General features: G+C 34.1%; 2 protein-coding genes across 2 annotated transcripts; one reads left to right on the forward strand and one right to left on the reverse strand.

Annotated features, from left to right (window-relative positions):
* Positions 1-505: 505 nt before the first annotated feature.
* Positions 506-11112, reverse strand: LOC110909353 (protein CELLULOSE SYNTHASE INTERACTIVE 1). Its single transcript, XM_022154378.2, has 8 exons — positions 10881-11112; positions 10448-10608; positions 9323-9384; positions 6205-9229; positions 3573-6117; positions 1991-2445; positions 1307-1423; positions 506-900 (listed from the first exon to the last, which is right to left on the reverse strand). The coding sequence occupies exons 3-8, from the start codon at positions 9331-9333 to the stop codon at positions 760-762; spliced, it is 6294 nt and encodes a 2097-aa protein (XP_022010070.1). The 5' UTR covers positions 9334-9384; positions 10448-10608; positions 10881-11112; the 3' UTR covers positions 506-759.
* Positions 11113-11716: 604 nt separating this feature from the next.
* Positions 11717-20906, forward strand: LOC110907329 (replication protein A 70 kDa DNA-binding subunit B-like). Its single transcript, XM_022152323.2, has 17 exons — positions 11717-11748; positions 11909-12012; positions 12102-12231; positions 12311-12374; positions 16755-16876; positions 16960-17101; positions 17498-17567; positions 18386-18583; positions 18669-18768; positions 18871-19083; positions 19188-19320; positions 19391-19596; positions 19685-19805; positions 19889-20068; positions 20154-20222; positions 20337-20408; positions 20495-20906. The coding sequence occupies exons 1-17, from the start codon at positions 11717-11719 to the stop codon at positions 20732-20734; spliced, it is 2196 nt and encodes a 731-aa protein (XP_022008015.1). The 3' UTR covers positions 20735-20906.
* The last annotated feature ends 455 nt before the right edge of the window (positions 20907-21361 follow it).

Genomic DNA, 21361 nt, shown 5'->3' on the forward strand with positions numbered 1-21361 from the left:
GTAGGTTGGGTTCTAAAAAGTCACAGCAAGGTGATGAGCACGTCGCATCTGGCGAGTCCATTCAAGTGTTGTTATGTATTTTCATGCTTCTTTGCGCTTTAAATGAGGCGCTCTAGGCGTCCTGAAAACTCGGTTGGTTCTTCTTTCTCTTTCCTCTTTGTTTGCATATAGCTTGTACGTTGGTTGTATATAGAGAATTTTTTTTTTTAAATATGCTTTTTATGGTTACATAATGATAAAAAAAGAAAAAAAAGACATGTTACATAAAAGCTTGAACAATTGTACATTGAGGTAACAAAGAAAAGCCATGTTTTTTACCTTAATTTTTTGGGTTGGTTGTGTTTTCTAAGTTGCTATGATATAAGTTGAATAATAACAAATGTTGCATACATGACGCGTGTAGCATGGCTTCACGCCACGGCTCTAGAGAGCTCATTACCTCGCACTTATTAAACATGGGCTGTAGTTTAGATTAACAAGATGCTGATGAGTTTTAGAGAGAAGAGACCCGAAATCAATCAATCGTCATTACATTACATATAACAATATATTACAACAGGCAAACAATACAAAAGAAAGTTGGTTATACATCTCATGGCTATACTTTCAATTCTACAAAAAAATAAACCAGATAAAACATTATATACTACTCATTTGTTTTAATTAACTTTCAAAAAAAAAAAAAAAGATACCGGAAAAGAAAATGTAATGGGTTTTCTGATGTGTGGAGGGATGGCTATATACTAGACCCAGGTTACTTCACTTGTTTGACCAGAGAAATTCTATTTCAAGATTCCTCTGGGCCCCACTTTTGCTTTGTGGCAGCAATGCATATTCACCAGCCACTGCGCCCATCATCACAACGCGGTCGATTTGGATCGTCACTTTCCCGAACGATTTCTGCCCAGACAAGAACGTTTGGTCAGCGATGAGATAGTTTCATGTATTCCCTCAAAACCGATCGTATTTATCAAACAAAAATCATAACCCGTTTCTAAATCTGCATATTTAATTTAATGTATGCCTTACCTTAAGACTTAAGGGCTTGGAGTGTAAAGGTAAAATGGTCATATTACAAACCGTAATGAAACACGTGAATATGAAATTTGAAGTATTTTAAACGGGTATATATGAAATTATTATTTTTTTCCTCCTTCAGATTTTAAACGGGTATATATGAAATTATTAACTTTTTGCTCCTTTAGGAATCTCTACTTGATATTAGAAACTTTGAGGTTATGCTCTTATCTAGGGCCATTATATACATGATCAAAATTCTTTTATTGAGTTATGGTGATGGACTTACCTTCCCCATCTTGCTTTTATTCTTGCATGAGATATGTAGCTTCTGGCCCTTTGGAGGACTTTCGAAGGACCACGTGAAGCTCTCATCCCACTCGGGATTAGGTCCCGTTGATACGATCTGCGAAACATTAAACGAGCAAATGAGAAGTGAGAACTTTTTAAGCACGACAATTACATGCAACCACGAGAATCCGTTATGTCACAAAACTTGATCACTGGTGTCAATGCGAGAACCAGAAACATAATGTAAAATACTGATCTGAGTCCAGTTGTCTCAACTGGTCTTATTTTTTCAGCTTTTTTCAACAAGATATTTCAAATGTTATAAATAGAACTTTTTTTAACTATTAGATGTATGAACAAACACACACACATAGAAAGAAAAAAAAAATACCTTGAGTTTTGTTAGGCATTTGAAAAATACAAATTTACATAACATTACATGTAGAAATAACTTAACTTATAAAAAAAGACTAAATAGTATATGAAAACATATAAATACACCTACATTACCTGCAACACATCTAGGACTAAGCAATTCTATAACTGGGCTTTTCGACTAAATACTAAGACATATATGCAACTTTCAGGCCCAAGCATGTTCTAGAACCAATGTTGGGCCCAGGTCCGGTGTGAAAGATAGATACTACAGAAAAAAGAAGTGACAAAAGTATAACAAGTGTACCTGGGTTTGCCTTGTTGGAGTATTGCCCAGTGTAACTTTACAGTATACACTAGGGTTTCCAACGGACTGTTTCAGATCATTGCCACGCTTAATTACAACCGTTAATGTCCCGGGCAAACACTGCAGCAAGAATTCAGCTTTTTCATGAAATCTCGGAGGGCCCGATTGGATCAAAAACTGTAACAATGGTATTGCATCAGCAGCAGCAGTTGATTGGGCGCTAGAGACTTCAGGTGGGCAAGCTGACCAAGCTTGCCTGAGAAGAAAGAGTGCATCTAATGCAGCTTCTTGAGTTGGTTCTGAGCCAGATTTAAGGGCGGTCACTAGGTGTGGGATGCTTAAGGTTGCAGGTTCGGTGGCTCTCAAACGTGGGAAATTACCAAAAAGTGCATTTAGAGCCTTCAAATACCCTTCGTTCACTGTTCCATTCGCCCATAAATCCTTTTCAATAGCAGCTGCAGGTTTGAGATAGTATTAATAGTAGTGATTAAAAATAGTGTGATGAGCGGTGCATCTGAATATTTTGCTTAATTTGGCAAATAAATACATCTTTATTTTTATAGGCAAAAGATCAAATACAAATAATCTTAACATACTAAACATACAAATTGAAGGAAAACCCAAAAAGACAAGGTGGCATTTTTGTAATTACCACCAACTATCAAAGTTACAACCAAAAATACCTAAAAAAACACAAATTTTTTTTTTAACATTTTTTATTAAAAAATCGCTACATTTCGTTAGCAAAAAAAAAAAAAAAAAAAAAAATTTATTTTTTTTTGGCTGCTACCTTAGGTATATTTGTAGAGTAACTTTGATAGTTATTGATAATTACAAAAATGCCACCTTGTCATTTTGAGTTTTCCTTCAATTTGTATGTTTAGTATGTTAAGATTATTTGTACAAGAACTTTACCCTATTTTTATAATCAGAATATTACTTACCAAGAAGTATCTTATAAATCAACAATAATATACCATGTGAAAAAATTTGGATATTTATGTGGCTATTTGTGCGTTGGCATTAGTCTAAGCTTAGAGGTGGCAAAATGTGTGGGGTAAGTAATGGGTCAAAACGGGTGGTGAGGTGGGTTGACCAAACAGTTTTGTAAACAGCGTCAGGGCTGTTCAAAAAGCTCGTAACTCGCTCGATAAGAGCTCGAAAAAAACTAGCTAAAAACTCGATTTGAAAAGACCTGAGCCGAGCTCAAGCCAAGCTCGGCTCGGCTCGTTGGCTCGTTCTTAGGTTCTTTTAACTTCGAGCTCGAGCTCAAGCTGAGCTAAGCTTCCTCATTTAATTTCGAGCTTGAGCTCGAACCCACCCTGGCTCGACTCATTTACAGCCCTAATTAGTGTAACAGTTATAATTACAAAATATATGTTACTTCAAAAGTAATCTAATTTATTTTAAATGATTTAAAACTTTTATGCACTAGAAGTACAGCTTGGGAGAGACTTTTGACCCGTTTCCTTTCAAGCTAAAGTAAATGGGTTCAAATTGCCGCCTCTATTTTAGCACTGAAATGCAAGTTTTCATGTGTTCATTTACAGCCAAGCATAACGAAGTAAGAAAAAAAACTTACCAGTTATAGCTCTGACAGTTTCAATTGAAGCATACTCTTGGATGGCATTGTTAGAGAAAAGATGTTTAATAAACAATGCAGCCTGAACCGAAATATCACCATCACTTGAAGCAATCAGATCCAGTACCACCTGAACACCGCCAGCTTCCGCCACTGCTCTTTTGTTAGACCGACTATACATCACAAGATTCTGCAAAGCACACATAGCCACCATTCTCATTTCTTCTGACGGTTGATCTTCAAGCAAATTCACCAAAGCCCTACAGGCAACAGCAGCATCAGTAGATTGAGCCAAAGCTTCATTCTGGAACAAATCCCCAAGAGCGAGAGTCGCCAACAATCTCGCCTGTTGAGCTTGAGTTTGCGGATCCAACAAATATTGCGATAGCGGTATAATAGCCGATTTTGTAGCTTTCGTTTCTCTGATTTTCACATTATGTAATAAAATTTCTAATAGTCTTGCAGCGGTTCCCTCGCACAGATGGCATCGAAGAAGTTGTAAAAGAGCCTCAATTGCACCACTTTCAGCCATGGCTACTGCACTGCTGGAATCATCACTTTCGAGAACTAAAAGTGCGTTTAATGCACCGATTACGGTTCCTTCTGAGCCTGAATGTAACAACCTTACTAAAACCGCAATAGGTACTTCCAAATAGAACTCAGAACTATACTGTAAAATACTAGATAAAACAGTAGCAGCAGATTCCCATAGAGGATTAGGAAGAACAGTGTCCGCTAATAATATGACTCTTGATAGTTCACTTACACCACCTTCTTTTGCAATTTCATTAGGCCAAGTTAAGGCAATGCTAACAAGACCCTTTAGAGCCCGTTGCTGCAATATTGGAATGCCCGAACCGAGAACCCGCATTAATGGACCGATTACTTGCTGTATTATAGAATCTTTCTGGAAACTTTCTTCCAGAAGCAGATAAGATAAAAGCTCTGCTGATGACTGCTGGACCACCGTAACGGGAGAATCTAGTAACCGAATGAGCGGTTCAATGGCTCGCTGTGGAGTCAAAGTGTGGTCCGCACGACACTGGTCATGCTCCAATATGTTTACTAGAACGCGTAAAGCACTATGCTGACCATCAGGTCCAAGCTCGGGCCTTGTCAACAGCAAGAAAAGAGGTTTGACCACCTTTGCTGCAGATTGACCCTTAGCTATTGCAGCGTTATTCGTCAATATTCTGAGTACTTCAGCAAAAGCAGCACAGAGAAAATCAGGTGCTTCCGGAAGGATATCAAGTACACTCTCGATAACTCCAGCTTTCACCATTTCGGTCTTTACAGAAGGCCTGTCTTTCCCCAATTTAACAAGGGCTCCACAACTTGCTTCATGAAGCATGTAATTTTGGCTCTCGAAAAGACCTACAAGAGGAATTATTGCACCATGTGCAGCCACTAATTCAGCCAAATTCTCCTCGTCTAGAAGTCGGTCCAGTGCACGCACAACCGAATGCTGAGCTGGACTAAATTCAGTAGCAAGAAGCGAAACCAAAGGCTCGATACAACGACCAGCGGTGACTGAACATCTTATTCTTGAGTTTTCAAATAACACACAACATAACTCAGCAGCATCCCCTTTTAAGTCTAGTGAACAATCTGATGAAATGATTCTACAAAGAACATCCACTGCATTTAACTCGACATCTGAAGCGTTGAGACCTCTTGACGGATTTCCACTGAGTAGTCTCACTAGTGCACCAATAGCCGCATGCTGTTCTTTCTCCAAACCGGTGTTCAAAATTTCCACCAATGGTTGAACCGCTTGTCTAGAAGATTCTGCATTTTTTATGTGATCGGCAGAAAACAGATTCTCTAGGGCCTTAGCAGCACTATAACGTGCACGTCTTCCACCCATACGCAAGACGGCTACAAGCTGACTCACCGCACCAAATGCCGAGTCGTGTTTTCGTATTTCAGCAGTGCTGAATAGGATGCCAAGTAGAACGGTAGCAGCTTCCTCAGTGGCATCCTGCGGGCCAAGTGAAAGGTATTTCGTCAAAGCTTCTAACGCACCAGACTCAACCATGACGATCTTGTTTGACGGGCTATCTCCCGTAAGCTGAATTAGAAGTCCAAGTGCAAGAAACGGTGCACCAGGCCGGTCTGGGATTGGTTTCAGTAAGTCAACAAGAGCTGGGATTGACTTTCTGGAAGTAGCACCGACCCTAATGTCATCGACCCTGAATAATCTCTCAAGAGCGACTTGATCTGGGTAATGAACGAGAGAAAACTCTTCTGACAGTTGTAAAAGATCGAGTGTGTCCACATCAGCACACCCAAGCATGGATATAAGCCCGGCTGCAGCCCCTGAATTAGCAACAGATAGAAGAGTTCCTCTGCTTCCATTGCTGACTAGACTAGCTATAGCTTGTGCAGCAAAATATCTATTGGCAGGACCCTCTGACCTCAATAAACTAGCTAGAGCTGGAATAGCTTTTGTTGTTGCACTTGTTCGTACTATATCCCTATCTTGAAATAAGATTGCTAATAGTAGTGTGCATATCCAGATGCTATTATCCTCATCGACATCCAACTGCAACAAATTAAAAATGATGTGGATTATTAATTTATTTTTAATGATTTACGGACTACTTGATCTAACAAAGCCGTTTAAATGTACCTGGCTGTATGAAAATAGACGTGAGATTCTTCCGGTGAGAATTTCAACAGCTCCTGCCTCCATAATCTCAATTTTGTATTTTGCCACATGGCTAGCAAAAGCAGAAAGTAGCCATAGAGAGATACCGGCACCGTTTATAACTGACGTACCAGTAAGTTGCTCATCTTTGGAACATCTGCAGATACTTATAGCGTTCAGGTCTTCCAAATCAGAATAATTTGGAGAGCTTAATATCGAGACTAGAGATCGAATCATATGGGAATGCAAATGTGCTTCATGAAGGTCCTCCATAACTCTATCGATATTTGCCTTTGTGGCACAAACAAGAAGTGCAGTTCCACCAATTCTCGCAATTGGGTTCGAAGAATCAATTACTCTTTTTGCAATCAATGAAGTGCAACCGCTGGACCTTGTAATCGCATTACCAAGAACTATGCATTGATCATGGCAAAGCCTTGACAAACTTTCTATGGCTTTATCTTGTAAAACGGCGGTTGCACCCTTCATGAATGAAACAATCGGAATTACCCTGTCGGGATTCTCAACGAGCACTTGCCATGCAGATTTGATGTGCCCCGGTGAACCTTTTAATCTTGACAAAACAGTGAGTGCATCAATTGCATCTGATGCAGCAATAGATACACAATTAGTTGACTCTATGAAGGAAACCAATGCAAGAACGGTTCCCGTTTGATTTACATATTCAGTTAAGCTAGAATCTGTTTTCCGAGAATCAAGAAGCCGAGCGATTGCTGCTGCTGCATGGCTCCTTTTGTTTGTTGTTCCTTCACGAAGGACCCTTGTAGCAGCCGTAATAATTTCTTCAGGAGAAATCTTTGCGGGAACTTCTTTATCCAACGAAAGGGTCGCTAAAGCACTTAATGCCTGTTCTGCAACTTGCAGAGCTGGAGATTTTGCAAGTGTCAGTAATGCAGGCAGCAAGTCCCTGCCAATAACCGCCACGTCATCATTCTCCCTGATTGATATAAAAATTGCAGCAAGGCATCCACAACACTCTGCCAAAATGCTCTCAGATTCAGAATTTAGAAGTTTCTTTAAAGAGGAAAGAGTCTTTACAGCAATACTGCTTTCACGCAAGTCCTTTCTCAGATTAAAGATTCCAGCAAGCGCCATTGATGAATTAGCTCGAGTCTCTTCATTTGTAGAGGTCAAAATCTTGATCATCGTTTCAATTGCATCATTAGAAGCACTACCTTCACGTAGTAAATCAGAAAGCGGGGCGATTGAAAGCAGACTTTTTAATGCATCCAAAACATGAAACTTAGACTCAGGAAGATCACTGGTCAACAGTGCAGTAAGTTGACTTATAGTTGCTGTATCTGATCTTTGAATCAAATGGTTCAATGTCTTGGCTGCAATTTCCTTCCCATTTGAACTTCCATTCTTCAAAAGCCATAATAAAGCAGGAACCGCATCAGCACTCTCGACACAGTTCCTTATATCTTCACTGTGATTACATAGATTACCAAGAATTGTTGCAGAATCTTCACGTGCTTTAGCGGACCCTGTTTCAAGAATTTGAACGAGTGGCGGTATGCCACCAGCAGCTGTGATGGCCCACTTACTGTCATCGTTCTCGTTGGACAGAAGACAAAGCAATGCAACAGCACATTCCTGCTGCTGCTCTGATGAAAGCCCAAGAAGAGAAATTAACATCTGAACACCTTCACGACCCTGAAGAGCATGCCATAAATTCCCCTCATTATTGCATAAAATTAGTAGGGATTTTATCAACTCGTCTTGAACTTCATTGACTGCCATTGTGATCAAACCAACCAGTAAATGTTTTGCATCAGAATTCGCAAGTTTGCTCGCAAATATCGGATTTGCATACAAACTGGAAAGAGCTTCTATGGTACGTTCTTGGACTAAAAACGGTAAACGAGGCTTAAACTGTCTAATTAACGTCAGCTCAATATCTGACGGGTCTGAAGCTCGGGTACTTTCTGCTTTACTGTCGTATATCATAAGAGCAGAAGCCAAAGCTCCTAATGTATCCGCCACCTGTGCAGGTGACGTGCACGAGTCAAGACTTTGACCAAGACTTGTGATGACATGTGATAACCCACCAGAAATGTTTGCAAGAGCACACATGGCATTCGCCTGTAAAGCTTGAGCATCTTCACCTTGCATAAACTCTTTCGAAGGAGCTATTGTAGCATTAATCAATGAAGGAATGCCATTACAACTTGCTATATCTCTTCTTGCTTGTTTGCTCTGAGCTGAAAGAGACTTCAACGCACCTGCTGATTGTGCTCTAACAGGAGCTTCATAATCGGGCCCCAGTAGATCAAGAAGGTGTTTAGTAGTCTCGGAAGTTGATATCTTTGAACATACGGTTGCATCCTCCATCATCATACATGCCAGGAGAAAACAAACATTTGCTTGAGTGTTTGGCTGGTCAGACATGAGTAATTTAACTAGAATATCATCTCCACCAGCTTTAATTGTTGCTGACCAAAAACCTTCAGTGTTGTTACAAAGATTTCTCAAAGCACCAGTCAGCAAACCATTAACCACATGCCCAGATTTGAGACCCTTTTCGAGCTGTTCCCAGAGCACAGGCACAACCCCTTCAGTGGCAAAAATTTTGGACCCCACATGATCTTTAGCATCACCTTCAGAAACCGCATAAATGGTCTTCGCAGCTGTGAGTTGACCTTCTGGAGAATTTGACTTTAGAAGACCGAGAAGTGGAGGAACACAACCCCCGAGTAATACTTTAACCCGTAGCTCGTTTTCTGTACACATGGAACCCAAAACTGTAGCTGCTAGCATCTTCACCCCAAGTGACCCGGAACGCAAGAGAGAGACTAGAACCGGGACTGCCTGAGAATGTGAGCCAACAGCACTGAATGCACTTTCACGTGTATTGATCAGGTCTAGCAACTGCTTTAAATTGAACTCCTTTTCTTGTGGAGATGATGTTTTTTGTCGTAATTGCTCAATGCATTGGGCAACACTTGCTAATGTACCATCTGGATCCTCCATGCTACTCCTCTCTCTGGATACACAATAATATCACATGAACAATTTTAAATAAAGATGTTTGTAACTTCAAACATATTATATCGTCTGTATACATAACTAAACTGACCTAGAGCCCATTTTTATTAGGGACTGTGGAGTCGGAGGTTCTCTTTCACTCCCATTTCTTTCCTGCAATGGCATTGTATAATCATCAGTAACTGAAATAAAAATTAGAAATCATGGGCAACCCAAAGGCAGTGAACTACTAGGGCAACAAGCCTTCAATTCAAATGAGTTGTGGTAGGATATAACTGAAACCGATTAAAATAACATGGTGTTACTCTTGAAATGAAATATAACTTAAGACTAATTCCACTTCTTTGGAAACTCTATCAAGTAGCCTTGACTTGTCATTGTTTTTTGTTATGTGTGGTGAGACCCATACAGATATTTGTCAATTTTTCATTTAAAAATCAAAAACAAAAACATTTCAACTTGAGCAAGGTGACACTTAAAGTAGCACAACATGCAAAAAAAAGGAATTATTACACAGACATGAGACACTCAGGGAACAAACTTAAATATCTATCAGATACGTGGAGGATCCTTTTGTTCTTTTCATGTGTTGATTAGAGGAACATCTTTTAAGAACGATTGTCGCATACTATCAATGTAAACAACAATTACACAAACAACTTCATAAAAGTTTCAGGCTTAAACGCATAAATGAGGGAATAGTATTTGTTTAACTAAATCATGAATAAACAAATTGCCAACTTTCTAGCATTGTGAAAAAAAAATTATAGCTGGATTATAGAATATGAAGTATGAACTCTTTTTGGCATAATAACATATAATTCTTCAATTTATATGAATATATTACTTTAATAGAATAACAATCACAATTAGTAGCCAACCATAGTTCCAAGCAGCTATACAACTTGCTCTATACCACATGCATATCAGGAATCACAACCTATTATACAGAATTTGCCAATCACTATCTATACCACATGCATATCAGGAATCGCAACCTATTATACAGAATTTTCCAATCACTAAACAAGGTGTATTTCACATTGCATTCATACAAACCTTAACATCACATTAAACATATAATCACGCACATCAGCATTTATCATACCATAATTATATAAATAGAAACAAATTCAATTGTCACTTAATTTCCTAAAACAGACACATTCACAATCCATCAACTAGATTCACAACTAAAAAGAGAGCAACTAACTACCAGATGATTGATGCCATTGCTTCCGGCAGATAACCGCCGACCGACCTGTGCCGCCAGCTTGACTCCACTAACTCAAATCACTAATACAAAATCAGATCTACCTCCAACTCCGAGTCACGCTGCTAATAACAGTATAACCACACGTAAATCCCGATCGTTTCCTACAAAACACACAAAACCGATCAATTTCATCACAATTTAACCTAACTCAAAACAAATCCATCACAACTAACAATGAAAACAGTAGATCGACGTCGATCAACCTAATTCAAATCTCATTTCACAATCAACGAACCGGATTCAATACACAACTCAATACACATCACAAAAACAATAACGAAGACCTAGATATCGTTAAAACAACAAATGCAATCTCAATCGAACGAATGCAAGGTGAATATAGTGAAATATTATGAATCTGAACAGTACTAACCACTGGCAAATGGAATCGGGAGATACAGATCCGTTGATCTAGCACATTTGAGGAATTTCGTAACAGAAAAAGAAAGAACAAACAAACAAACACCACTAGTGTGTGTGTGTATGTGTGTGTGAAGAAGAAGAAGAGTATTTAACAAACAAGTGTGTATAATAGAGGTGGCGGTGGGGTGCCAGCCACCGACAGCTCACTCCGAGTTGGCTATTCGGCTCACTTGTGGCTTGGCTCACGTTCCGTTGAGAACGTTATCTTTTGTCCGTATAAAGCCAAGGGTGTTAAAATATATATCGATTTTGTTTGATTGGGACTTGATAACAAGTTATGAGTTGATTTAAAATGAAAAAAAAAATCAAATATAAATATCTCTATACCTAATAAAAGAAATAGGTTTTGACACTTGGCATCATTTCACTCCCCCTAGACACTTGTCAACACCTCTTTTCATACACTTACGTGTTCACCATACATTGCTCCACGTATACGACTTATTGTGAACCCGGTTTGGGGGTATACTATTGAAGAAACCCTAAAAGTTCATTCAGCGCCGCTTCCATTTTTTCTTCTTTCTTCTCTCCTTCTTCCCTCGCTCAACCCTTCTTCTTCTCAATCAGTCATACATGTTTGCTGTTCTAATCCACGATATTAGCAGGTATGGAAATTATTGTTCATTGTTGATATCTTTTAGCATTTTACGGCTTTGATTTTGTTTCCTTTCGATTTTAGATGTTAACCCCCTTTTGAAGAAACCCTAAAAGTTCACCTCCGCCGCTACCCTTCGTTGTTCTTTCCTCTCCAGTCGGTCAACTATTCTTCTTCTCCATCACTCCGATATGATTCCGGATCATTACGATGTTATTAACAGGTATGATTTTAAAAATTTTCTGTCAATTGTTACACATTTTTTTCAGTTTCTTGAGTTGATTTTGTTACTGATGGTACTAGATCTGTTCCCCTTGTATTTGATATTAGGGTTTTTTCTTTTACCAGTTCATGGGTTTGATTATGTTTTGTTTCGATTGTAGATCTGTACCCCATTTTGAAGAAACCCTTAATGTTCCACCCCGCCGCTACCCTTTGTTCTTCTTTCCTCTCCAATCGCTCTACTATTCTTCTTCTCCATCACTCCGTTATGCTTCCGGATCTTAAGGATTTTATTAACAGGTATGGTTTTATTAATTTTTTGTTAATTTGTTAATTGTTACTCTCTTTTTTCAGTTTCTTGTGTTGATTTTCTTACTGATGGTACTAGATCTGTTCCCCTTGTATTTCAGATTAGGCTTTTTTATTCCATTGGTCATGTCGGTCACTCATCCATTGTTGGAGATCTTAACCACGCCTTTCAAAGGTATTTGCTTCCTCCTTATTTGTTAATTCTTCTCCATTTTCGTACTTATTTAACCTGGTATTCTTAATTACTATTGTAGATCTGAATCATCCGTTGTTCATATTATTGTTTCTTCGAGTTATTTGCCACCTTTTCTGACTCAGGTTTGATTATCCCTCCAAAATATTATGTTTTTTTAAAACTTTGTTGAATATTAAAACACCGTGTTTAAGATGTTATGTTTTCGTTATGTTTTTGATCACTGTTTTTGATTCTAGCCGTTTGTTGATTTTATTTTGTTAGTGATTATTTTATATCTGGACCACGTGTATTAAAAGTTAGGGTTAATTCATCTTATAATTTAAGTGTTAGTTTATTTGATTTTGTTTTGTTATGTTTTTGATCCTGAATTTTTTTTATCGCGTGTGTTGAAATGTTTAATTTCATGATGATGATGTTTTAAATACATTTTTACCCTAAAGCTTATTTAGTTTTTGTTCTGTTATCATAATGATGTTGATGATGATAATGATGTTGATAATGATTTTAGTTTATGTTGATGTGTATTATGTTTTTTTAAAACTTTGTTGAATATTAAAACACCGTGTTTAAGATGTTATGTTTTCGTTATGTTTTTGTTCACTGTTTTTGATTCTAGCCGTTTCTTGATTTTATTTTGTTAGTGATTATTTTATATCTGGACCACGTGTATTAAAAGTTAGGGTTAATTCATCTTATAATTTAAGTGTTTGTTTATTTGATTTTGTTTTGTTATGTTTTTGATCCTGAATTTTTTTTATCGCGTGTGTTGAAATGTTTAATTTCATGATGATGATGTTTTAAATACATTTTTACCCTAAAGCTTATTTAGTTTTTGTTCTGTTATGATAATGATGTTGATAATGATTTTAGTTTATGTTGATGTGTATTTTAGGACCAAGAAACTGTTTTATCCGTATCTATGATTTGTGATTAACTTTTGTTACTCTAATCCTGTTTATCAACCGAACGTGTGTATTTCAATGTATAATTTTATGATGATGATGTTTTAAATACACTTTAAGATGTTATGTTTTTGTTATGTTTTTGATCACTGTTTTTGATTCTAGCTGTTTGTTGATTTGATTTTGTTTGTGATTATTTTATATTTGAACCACGTGTATTAAAAGTTAGGGTTAATTCATCTTATAATTTAAGTGTTTGTTTATTTGATTTTGTTTTGTTATGTTTTTGATCCTGATTTTTTTTTATCGCGTGTGTTGAAATGTAAAATTTCATGATGATGATGTTTTAAATACCTTTTTACCCTAAAGCTTATTTAGGATATGTTCTGTTATGATAATGATGTTGCTGATGATAATGATGTTGATAATGATTTTAGTTTATGTTCATGTGTATTTTAGGACCAAGAGACTGTTTTATCCGTATCTATGATTTGTGATTAAGTTTTGTTACTCTAATCCTGTTTATCAACCGAACGTGTGTATTTCAATGTATAATTTTATGATGATGATGTTTTAAATACACTTTAAGATGTTATGTTTTTGTTATGTTTTTGATCACTGTTTTTGATTCTAGCCGTTTGTTGATTTGATTTTGTTTGTGATTATTTTATATTTGAACCACGTGTATTAAAAGTTACGGTTAATTCATCTTATAATTTAAGTGTTTGTTTATTTGATTTTGTTTTGTTATGTTTTTGATCCTGATTTTTTTTTATCGCGTGTGTTGAAATGTAAAATTTCATGATGATGATGTTTTAAATACCTTTTTACCCTAAAGCTTATTTAGGATATGTTCTGTTATGATAATGATGTTGCTGATTATAATGATGTTGATAATGATTTTAGTTTATGTTCATGTGTATTTTAGGACCAAGAGACTGTTTTATCCGTATCTATGATTTGTGATTAAGTTTTGTTACTCTAATCCTGTTTATCAACCGAACGTGTGTATTTCAATGTATAATTTAATGATGATGATGTTTTAAATACACTTTAACCCTAAACCAATTTCTGTAATTATTTTCATTATTTTGTTGATGATTATATGAATCCGCTGTTTATACTTTTGTGAGTACGCTGTTTTCGGTTCCTCCTTTTTTTTTATTTCTTCTCCATTTCCGTACTTTGTTAACCTGGTATTCTGACTTACTATTGTAGATCTGAACCATCCGTTCATCATATTAGTGTTCTGACTTACTATTTTCATTATTTTTGATGATGATTATATGAATCCGCTGTTTTTACATTTTATCCCTAAAGCTTATTTATTTTATGTTCTGTTATTATGATGATGTTGATGATGATATGATTTGGTGTTTGTATCATTTTATTTGAATCCGCTGTTTATACTTTTGTGACTCCGCTGTTTTTACTTTTGACTTATCCATTAGTGTTGTCTAACTCTTTTGTTAACAAATACACCTAAAGAAAGATGTTGTTTTATTTTGTCACCAAACTTTGGTTGTTGCTTATCATCAACAGATCAATTTAAGGTAAATACTTGTACATGTATCCGTCAATTATCATTTATCTGTATTCATGTTTATTTGTCATTTTAAAATTATAATCCACTATTTTATTTTTATTTTTCCAGACGGTATAATTGCGGTTTAAAATAAATCCATAACTTCTCCTTTTTTACCGTTTAGATGATACGCCTAAACATTTAATAAGAATTAACCCTCTGTTGAAGAACAACCACTGATAGACCTCTGCTGGAAAGATCGATGTGTCGGTGATGTTGTCAAGGAGTGTCATTAGATGCTTAGTGATAGCATTTTCTTATTCTCCTTGACAATGTCACCGACCCCTCATAACACTTCCATCAGAAATCTGTCACTGGTTGCTTCTTCAACAGAGGATTGTTTTTTGTTACGTGCAAATGTATCAGAATTACCTTTACTTTTAGTTGACCTTACCCATCTTTGTTCCACTTATCACCATTCAAAAAAACCTTTTCCTTTTAATTTTTACTTTCAGAAATACCTTTTCCTTTTAAATCCTTTTTTAAAGTAAATAAAAATGTTCAAGGACCTTTCCTCAATTCACTTTGATTTCTACTCACTACCATTTCTTTTTAAACCTTTAAAATTGCGTAAATATGTATTTTTTTTACAAAGTTATATAATTTATTAAGTTTCATTATCTGTTATCGTTGTATATGTACTCACCAATTCATCACAAGTCAGAGTTTTTTTTTTTTTTTAAAGTTAATAAAAAATTTCAATGATGTTTCATAAATACACTTTGTTTTATACTCATAACCATAGTTTTTTAATCACTTTTAAGACCATAAACCTGTTATATTTTTACAAAGATAATTAATTTAAACCTATACAACAGTAGCCCTTAAGAATAGTAAAAGATATTTTGTATACATATTTATTTAACAGGTTTTAAGAATAAGTATTAAATTTTAAAACTGTACATTCCCAATTCATATTCATACTGCCTATTAAGGTCCATAACAGACTTTAGTTATATAAACACAGTAATACAAACAAAAATGAAAGCCTAAAATGGGTCTGAATTATTTATTTCTTTTAAATTTTGACCTTTACTTTTAGTTGACCTTACCCATCTTTGTTCCACTTATCACCATTCAAAAAAACCTTTTCCTTTTAATTTTTACTTTCAGAAATACCTTTTCCTTTTAAATCCTTTTTTAAAGTAAATAAAAATGTTCAAGGACCTTTCCTCAATTCACTTTGATTTCTACTCACTACCATTTCTTTTTAAACCTTTAAAATTGCGTAAATATGTATTTTTTTTACAAAGTTATATAATTTATTAAGTTTCATTATCTGTTATCGTTGTATATGTACTCACCAATTCATCACAAGTCATAGTTTTTTTTTTTTTTTTAAAGTTAATAAAAAATTTCAATGATGTTTCATAAATACACTTTGTTTTATACTCATAACCATAGTTTTTTAATCACTTTTAAGACCATAAACCTGTTATATTTTTACAAAGATAATTAATTTAAACCTATACAACAGTAGCCCTTAAGAATAGTAAAAGATATTTTGTATACATATTTATTTAACAGGTTTTAAGAATAAGTATTAAATTTTAAAACTGTACATTCCCAATTCATATTCATACTGCCTATTAAGGTCCATAACAGACTTTAGTTATATAAACACAGTAATACAAACAAAAATGAAAGCCTAAAATGGGTCTGAATTATTTGTTTCTTTTAAATTTTGACCTTCAACGGTTCATTAACAGGAAAAACTCAACATATACCACTGATATTTAAACACCCTCTTAAGGCCGTTATCAGACCCTCCTTTTAAAAACTGACTAATAAAAACAAAACTGAAAGCCTAAAATGGTTCTGAACATTTTGTTTTATTAAAAATATCACTTTCAACGTTTCATTGTTTCCTATTTTGAGGTTTTGTAAGCTTTAACCTTTTTGTCGGTCAACTATCAGGACAAAAACCCAATTTCAAAGTTTTTCACCTTTTAGTTAATCTTCTACCTATCCAAGAAAGTTGACTAATTCTGATTACTTTCATATACCTTATATAGTTTTGTTATTTTCTTCCAACCCTCACTATTTATATCCACTACCCCTTCCTCCTTTTTCACCAACTTCACTTCTCCTTCTTTTCTTTCATCTTGAAGCAACTTACTGAAGTAATGGAGCTCGGGTACGAAATTGAAATTTTCTACATATTCTGTTTCATATTGTATTTTATACGTAGTAATATTAACGCATATTTCTTTGATATAGTAACATCACTTATTTGAAGGATTTGGATTTGGCTCGCCGTGATTACACTGTGAAGGTTCGTGTACTCCGTTTATGGAAGCAACCGATGTATAACAATCCAGAGCAGTTTTACTCAATCGAAATGATCGTTGTTGATGAAGAGGTATATATTTCTCATATGAAGTAGATTTTTTATAAATAACGAAAAACTTTAAAAGTTTAACTTATCCGTTTAAGTTTAACTTTTATCCAGTGATTAATTATTTCAGTTTGTTTGTTAAAGTGCTATGAAGAAGTGGTTATTGAAATTAAGTGAAAAATTTAAAAAAAAACTAACTTATAACGTTTTCAGGCTGTTACACAGTCAGTTAGTTAAAATTTATGTTATCTAATTACTTATCCCTTTAATTTAAAGTTTTATCCTTCTGCTTATGAACATCTCACTTTAACATGTAAAAATGTAGTTTCATGTTTCTGTTCTATGTCATCTTCTAAAAGTAGTTATATTATTCGTGAATTTTTTCCTTATTATTTTTCATTTTCATATTTTATTTGACAGGGAACCACCATGCAAGGCAATGTTCTCCGAAGATGGTTTCCGAGATTTGAACAAGTTTTCAATGAATCAGGTATATTCTTATAACCTTTTAAAGTATTTTAATTAATATTTAATGTATCAAGTTGCCTGTTTAAGTGTTTCATATTAACTTATGTGTTTTGTTTTAAATTATTTTTAGTCACTTGTCATTAATTTAGTAGTTATAATATCATGTTACCCGTAGATATTGATGATTAGTTTCAGATTTTGAATCGTCAAGTTCTCATCATATTCTCATTCAAGTCTCGCACATGTTTCAATTTCATACATTAGAAATTATTTGTATACTATCAAATTCCGTATCCATAAATTTATTTAAAAGATGTTATTTACATCCACATAGTTTAGAACTAAATGGTAGTTATAAATTAATGTCTATTAAAAAACGTATTATGAATTGTATTACCATATTATCCTTAATAAGTATTGAGTAGTTTGTAATGGAACAACCACAACTTTTGACCACATTTTCATTGAAGTACCTTATATGCTTATATTATAAACATCCTATAATATTTGTATACTTACATTTACCTTATCCTTAAATTTTTTTAAAAATAATTTGGTGACATCCACATATTCTAGAAGTAAAAGGTACCTATAACTTACTTATATGCAATAAGTTATAACATGTATAAATAACCAAATGCGTAATAAATTTTTAGATTGTTTGTATTTTATATTTTTAATTATATATTATCATCTTCAATTGTAAATTTATTATATTAAGTTATTGATTAATTTTTAAGATTTATGTTTTACATACCAACTTTTTTACAAGTACGTTACATGTTAACTTTTTATATTTAATTTAATTCATTTATGTTTATAATTCAAATTTTCCTACAGATTGCTATTTCATTGTCAAACCGACTATTGGTTTAAATGAGTCCAAGTACAAGTATGTGGACAACAAAAACAAGCTGGGAATCTACTGTGATACCGATGTGTATCCATGTAAGGATTTCAATGGTCCCCTGTATGGGTTCTCATTCACATCCTTTAAGGATATCATTGACAAAACTGTTCCAGAAAACAAATCTATAGGTGACTAAAAACCTCATACATGTTTTTTAGTTATGTTTTTATATACTGTATATTTTTTCACATTTAACCGTCTTCCATTATCTAGATGTTATTGGTTTTGTTGCTGATGTTAAAGACCTTAAGAAGTTTAAGACAGCAAGGGGTAAAGACACCAAGAAACTGAATGTCATCATTCAAGATCTAGAGTATGTGTTTTTATTCTTATTCAATGTATTGATTATAAATTCTTAATTTAAATTTTTTTACCCATTTACTTTAACTCTGATATTTGGATATTTTATTTCAAGGATGGAATCAATATACCTGTCTTTGTGGGATTCTTATGCTGATCGGATTTTAGAGCAATGGGAAAACAGAGAACAACATGGTGTTATTGTTGTCATTCTGCAGTTTGGTACACTGAAGTACTTTGGTCGTTTTGGTTATGTTAACAGCTGTTTCAATGTTTTCAAGCTTTTCATAAATTCTGATGTTGATGAAATGAGTGCTTTTCGTAACAGGTGAATCCTTTCAATGAATGCAAACCGATAATTAATTTATTAAATTTTTTCCTTAATATATTAGAGTTACATAAATATTAATCTAATATAATTATTTGTAACAGTCTTATTGCAAACTCTGCTGCTTCGTCATGTTCGAGTCAATCTTCTCGGCTTTCTGGGATTTTTTTATCATTGTATGATGAGTATGTTGTTAGATCTGAATTCAACAACATAGCTGAAGTAAATCTCAATCAGGTATTACAATTGACTATGTTTTTTTATTAACATTATTTCTGTCATTATCACTAAACTACATTTTTTATAGGCCAAGTCTGTTGTTGTGGTTGGTACTGTTCAAATGATATCTGAAGATTTGCCTTGGTATTACTTTGCTTGTAAAGCTTGTAACAAGAAGGTTTTCCCAAAAGTTACTAATGATACACCTACGGTTGGTGTCTTGGTTGATGAAGAAGAGGTTTATGAGTGCAAAACCAAAACTTGCAAGGACACTGTGATTCAATATACTAAAAGGTGTAAATATTTTTAAAATGTTTGAAATTTATGTTTTCTCTTAGGTGTGTATATTTCATTGCTAACATTTTGACACTTTGTGATTTAGGCTTAAAATTCCATTGACTGTTCAAGATTCCAGTGGAACTGTTTCATTGACATTGTTTGACAGAGATGCTTGCCGAATTCTAAATACAACTGCAGCTAACTTAATTGAGAAACACGTTGCTGTAAGTTTCCATTTAATAAATTTTCAAATTTTTAATTTTTTCCCCGGTAATATGTCTAAAATATTTTTGTATATATAATACAGGGTGGTGATAAGGGTCTGTATCCTGACGAGTTTGAAGCTCTTTTAGGGAAAAAATTTGCATTCAAGATTGATATCAGTGAGTTCAACATTGAACACAACTTTTGGTTTTTTGGTGTTTCTAAATTGACTGACGATGAGGATATCATATTTGAGCTTGAGAAGAAAGCAAACAACATTGAGGTAAAATTAAGTTTAAGTACTTAATTTCCGGTTCATTTAGTATATAAACATATTTTACATACTCAATTTATGGCGAACATTGTAGGTGGAAACTACTGCTTCTTTGAACAACAGGTTCACTGATATGGAATCAGAAGATACTGTTAACCTGAATGTATGCATTGTGTACTCTATAAAGTTACTCATTATTATACTTTTTATTCAATTATATGTTTGTGAATTATTTTAGTTGTTTGATATTAGAATTGAACAATTCCAAAAAATGCAGGATGATAACTGCACTGATGTTATTATGGGAGTCACTGTTGGTACCAAATCAAATGAAGACTTCAAATCGAAGGTATGTAAAGTTATATTAAATACTTAAAAATTTAAGTTAAATCTTCAAATTATTATTTTGACACCAATTTTGTTTATCATTTTTAGGTTCCTTCTGAGTCCATGGATGATAATGTCATCACCCCTTTGGCCAAAAATTTGGAGGACACTGCCATGGCAAGTAAGCCTATTGGTGAGCCTGCGATTTTTAAGAGGAAAACCAAAAAACCTGCTTTCAAGAAAAACTTGGTTGAGAGTTATGATGTTGATGAAAATGGAGAAATGTCAACCACCAAACCAGTTAAACCTGGAAAACCAACTCTCCTAATTCCAAAAATTGAAAAATGAAGGCTTTACAGTCTTTATGTTCTAAGTGTTGGTTTCCTATGTTATTTTAATGTGTTTTAAGTTATGTTTATCGTTTAAGAACTACTTCAAAAGCTTTGGATCATTCAAGCTTTTATGTTTAAGAAGTTTAATATCGTTTTGTTGTACTGAATGCTTCTAGACAATATTTAAAAGCAAGTATTATGTTTGGTTTTTAATGTATTAATGTTTTGTTACATTTTTCATTTTATTTTTGACAGTATTATATTTGATGTGGTTGTAATGTAAATATACCTAGATAACATTGATAAATTTTTCAACTATGCTCCTTTATGAACTACTTTTTGGAGAATATATATTATCATCTTTAGTTTATAGTACTTACACAAAAACGTCAAATGTTTTTTAAATATCGACACTCACATATAATACATAAAAAACGATATTTTTAATTCAAAACAGAATTTTGTTTTTTATATACTGCGATTGTACTACATAGTTTATCAAAATACATAATTTTCAAAAGATTATACCCTTTAAACATTTAAATTTTGTACTGTCCAAATACTCCACATCTTATTATGTAACTTTACAACTCCACATATTAAATTAATAAATTTTTAAATACTTTTCTAAATATTGCTTATA

Source organism: Helianthus annuus, chromosome 14 (genome assembly GCF_002127325.2).
Source record: "Helianthus annuus cultivar XRQ/B chromosome 14, HanXRQr2.0-SUNRISE, whole genome shotgun sequence".
Taxonomy (NCBI): domain Eukaryota; kingdom Viridiplantae; phylum Streptophyta; class Magnoliopsida; order Asterales; family Asteraceae; genus Helianthus; species Helianthus annuus.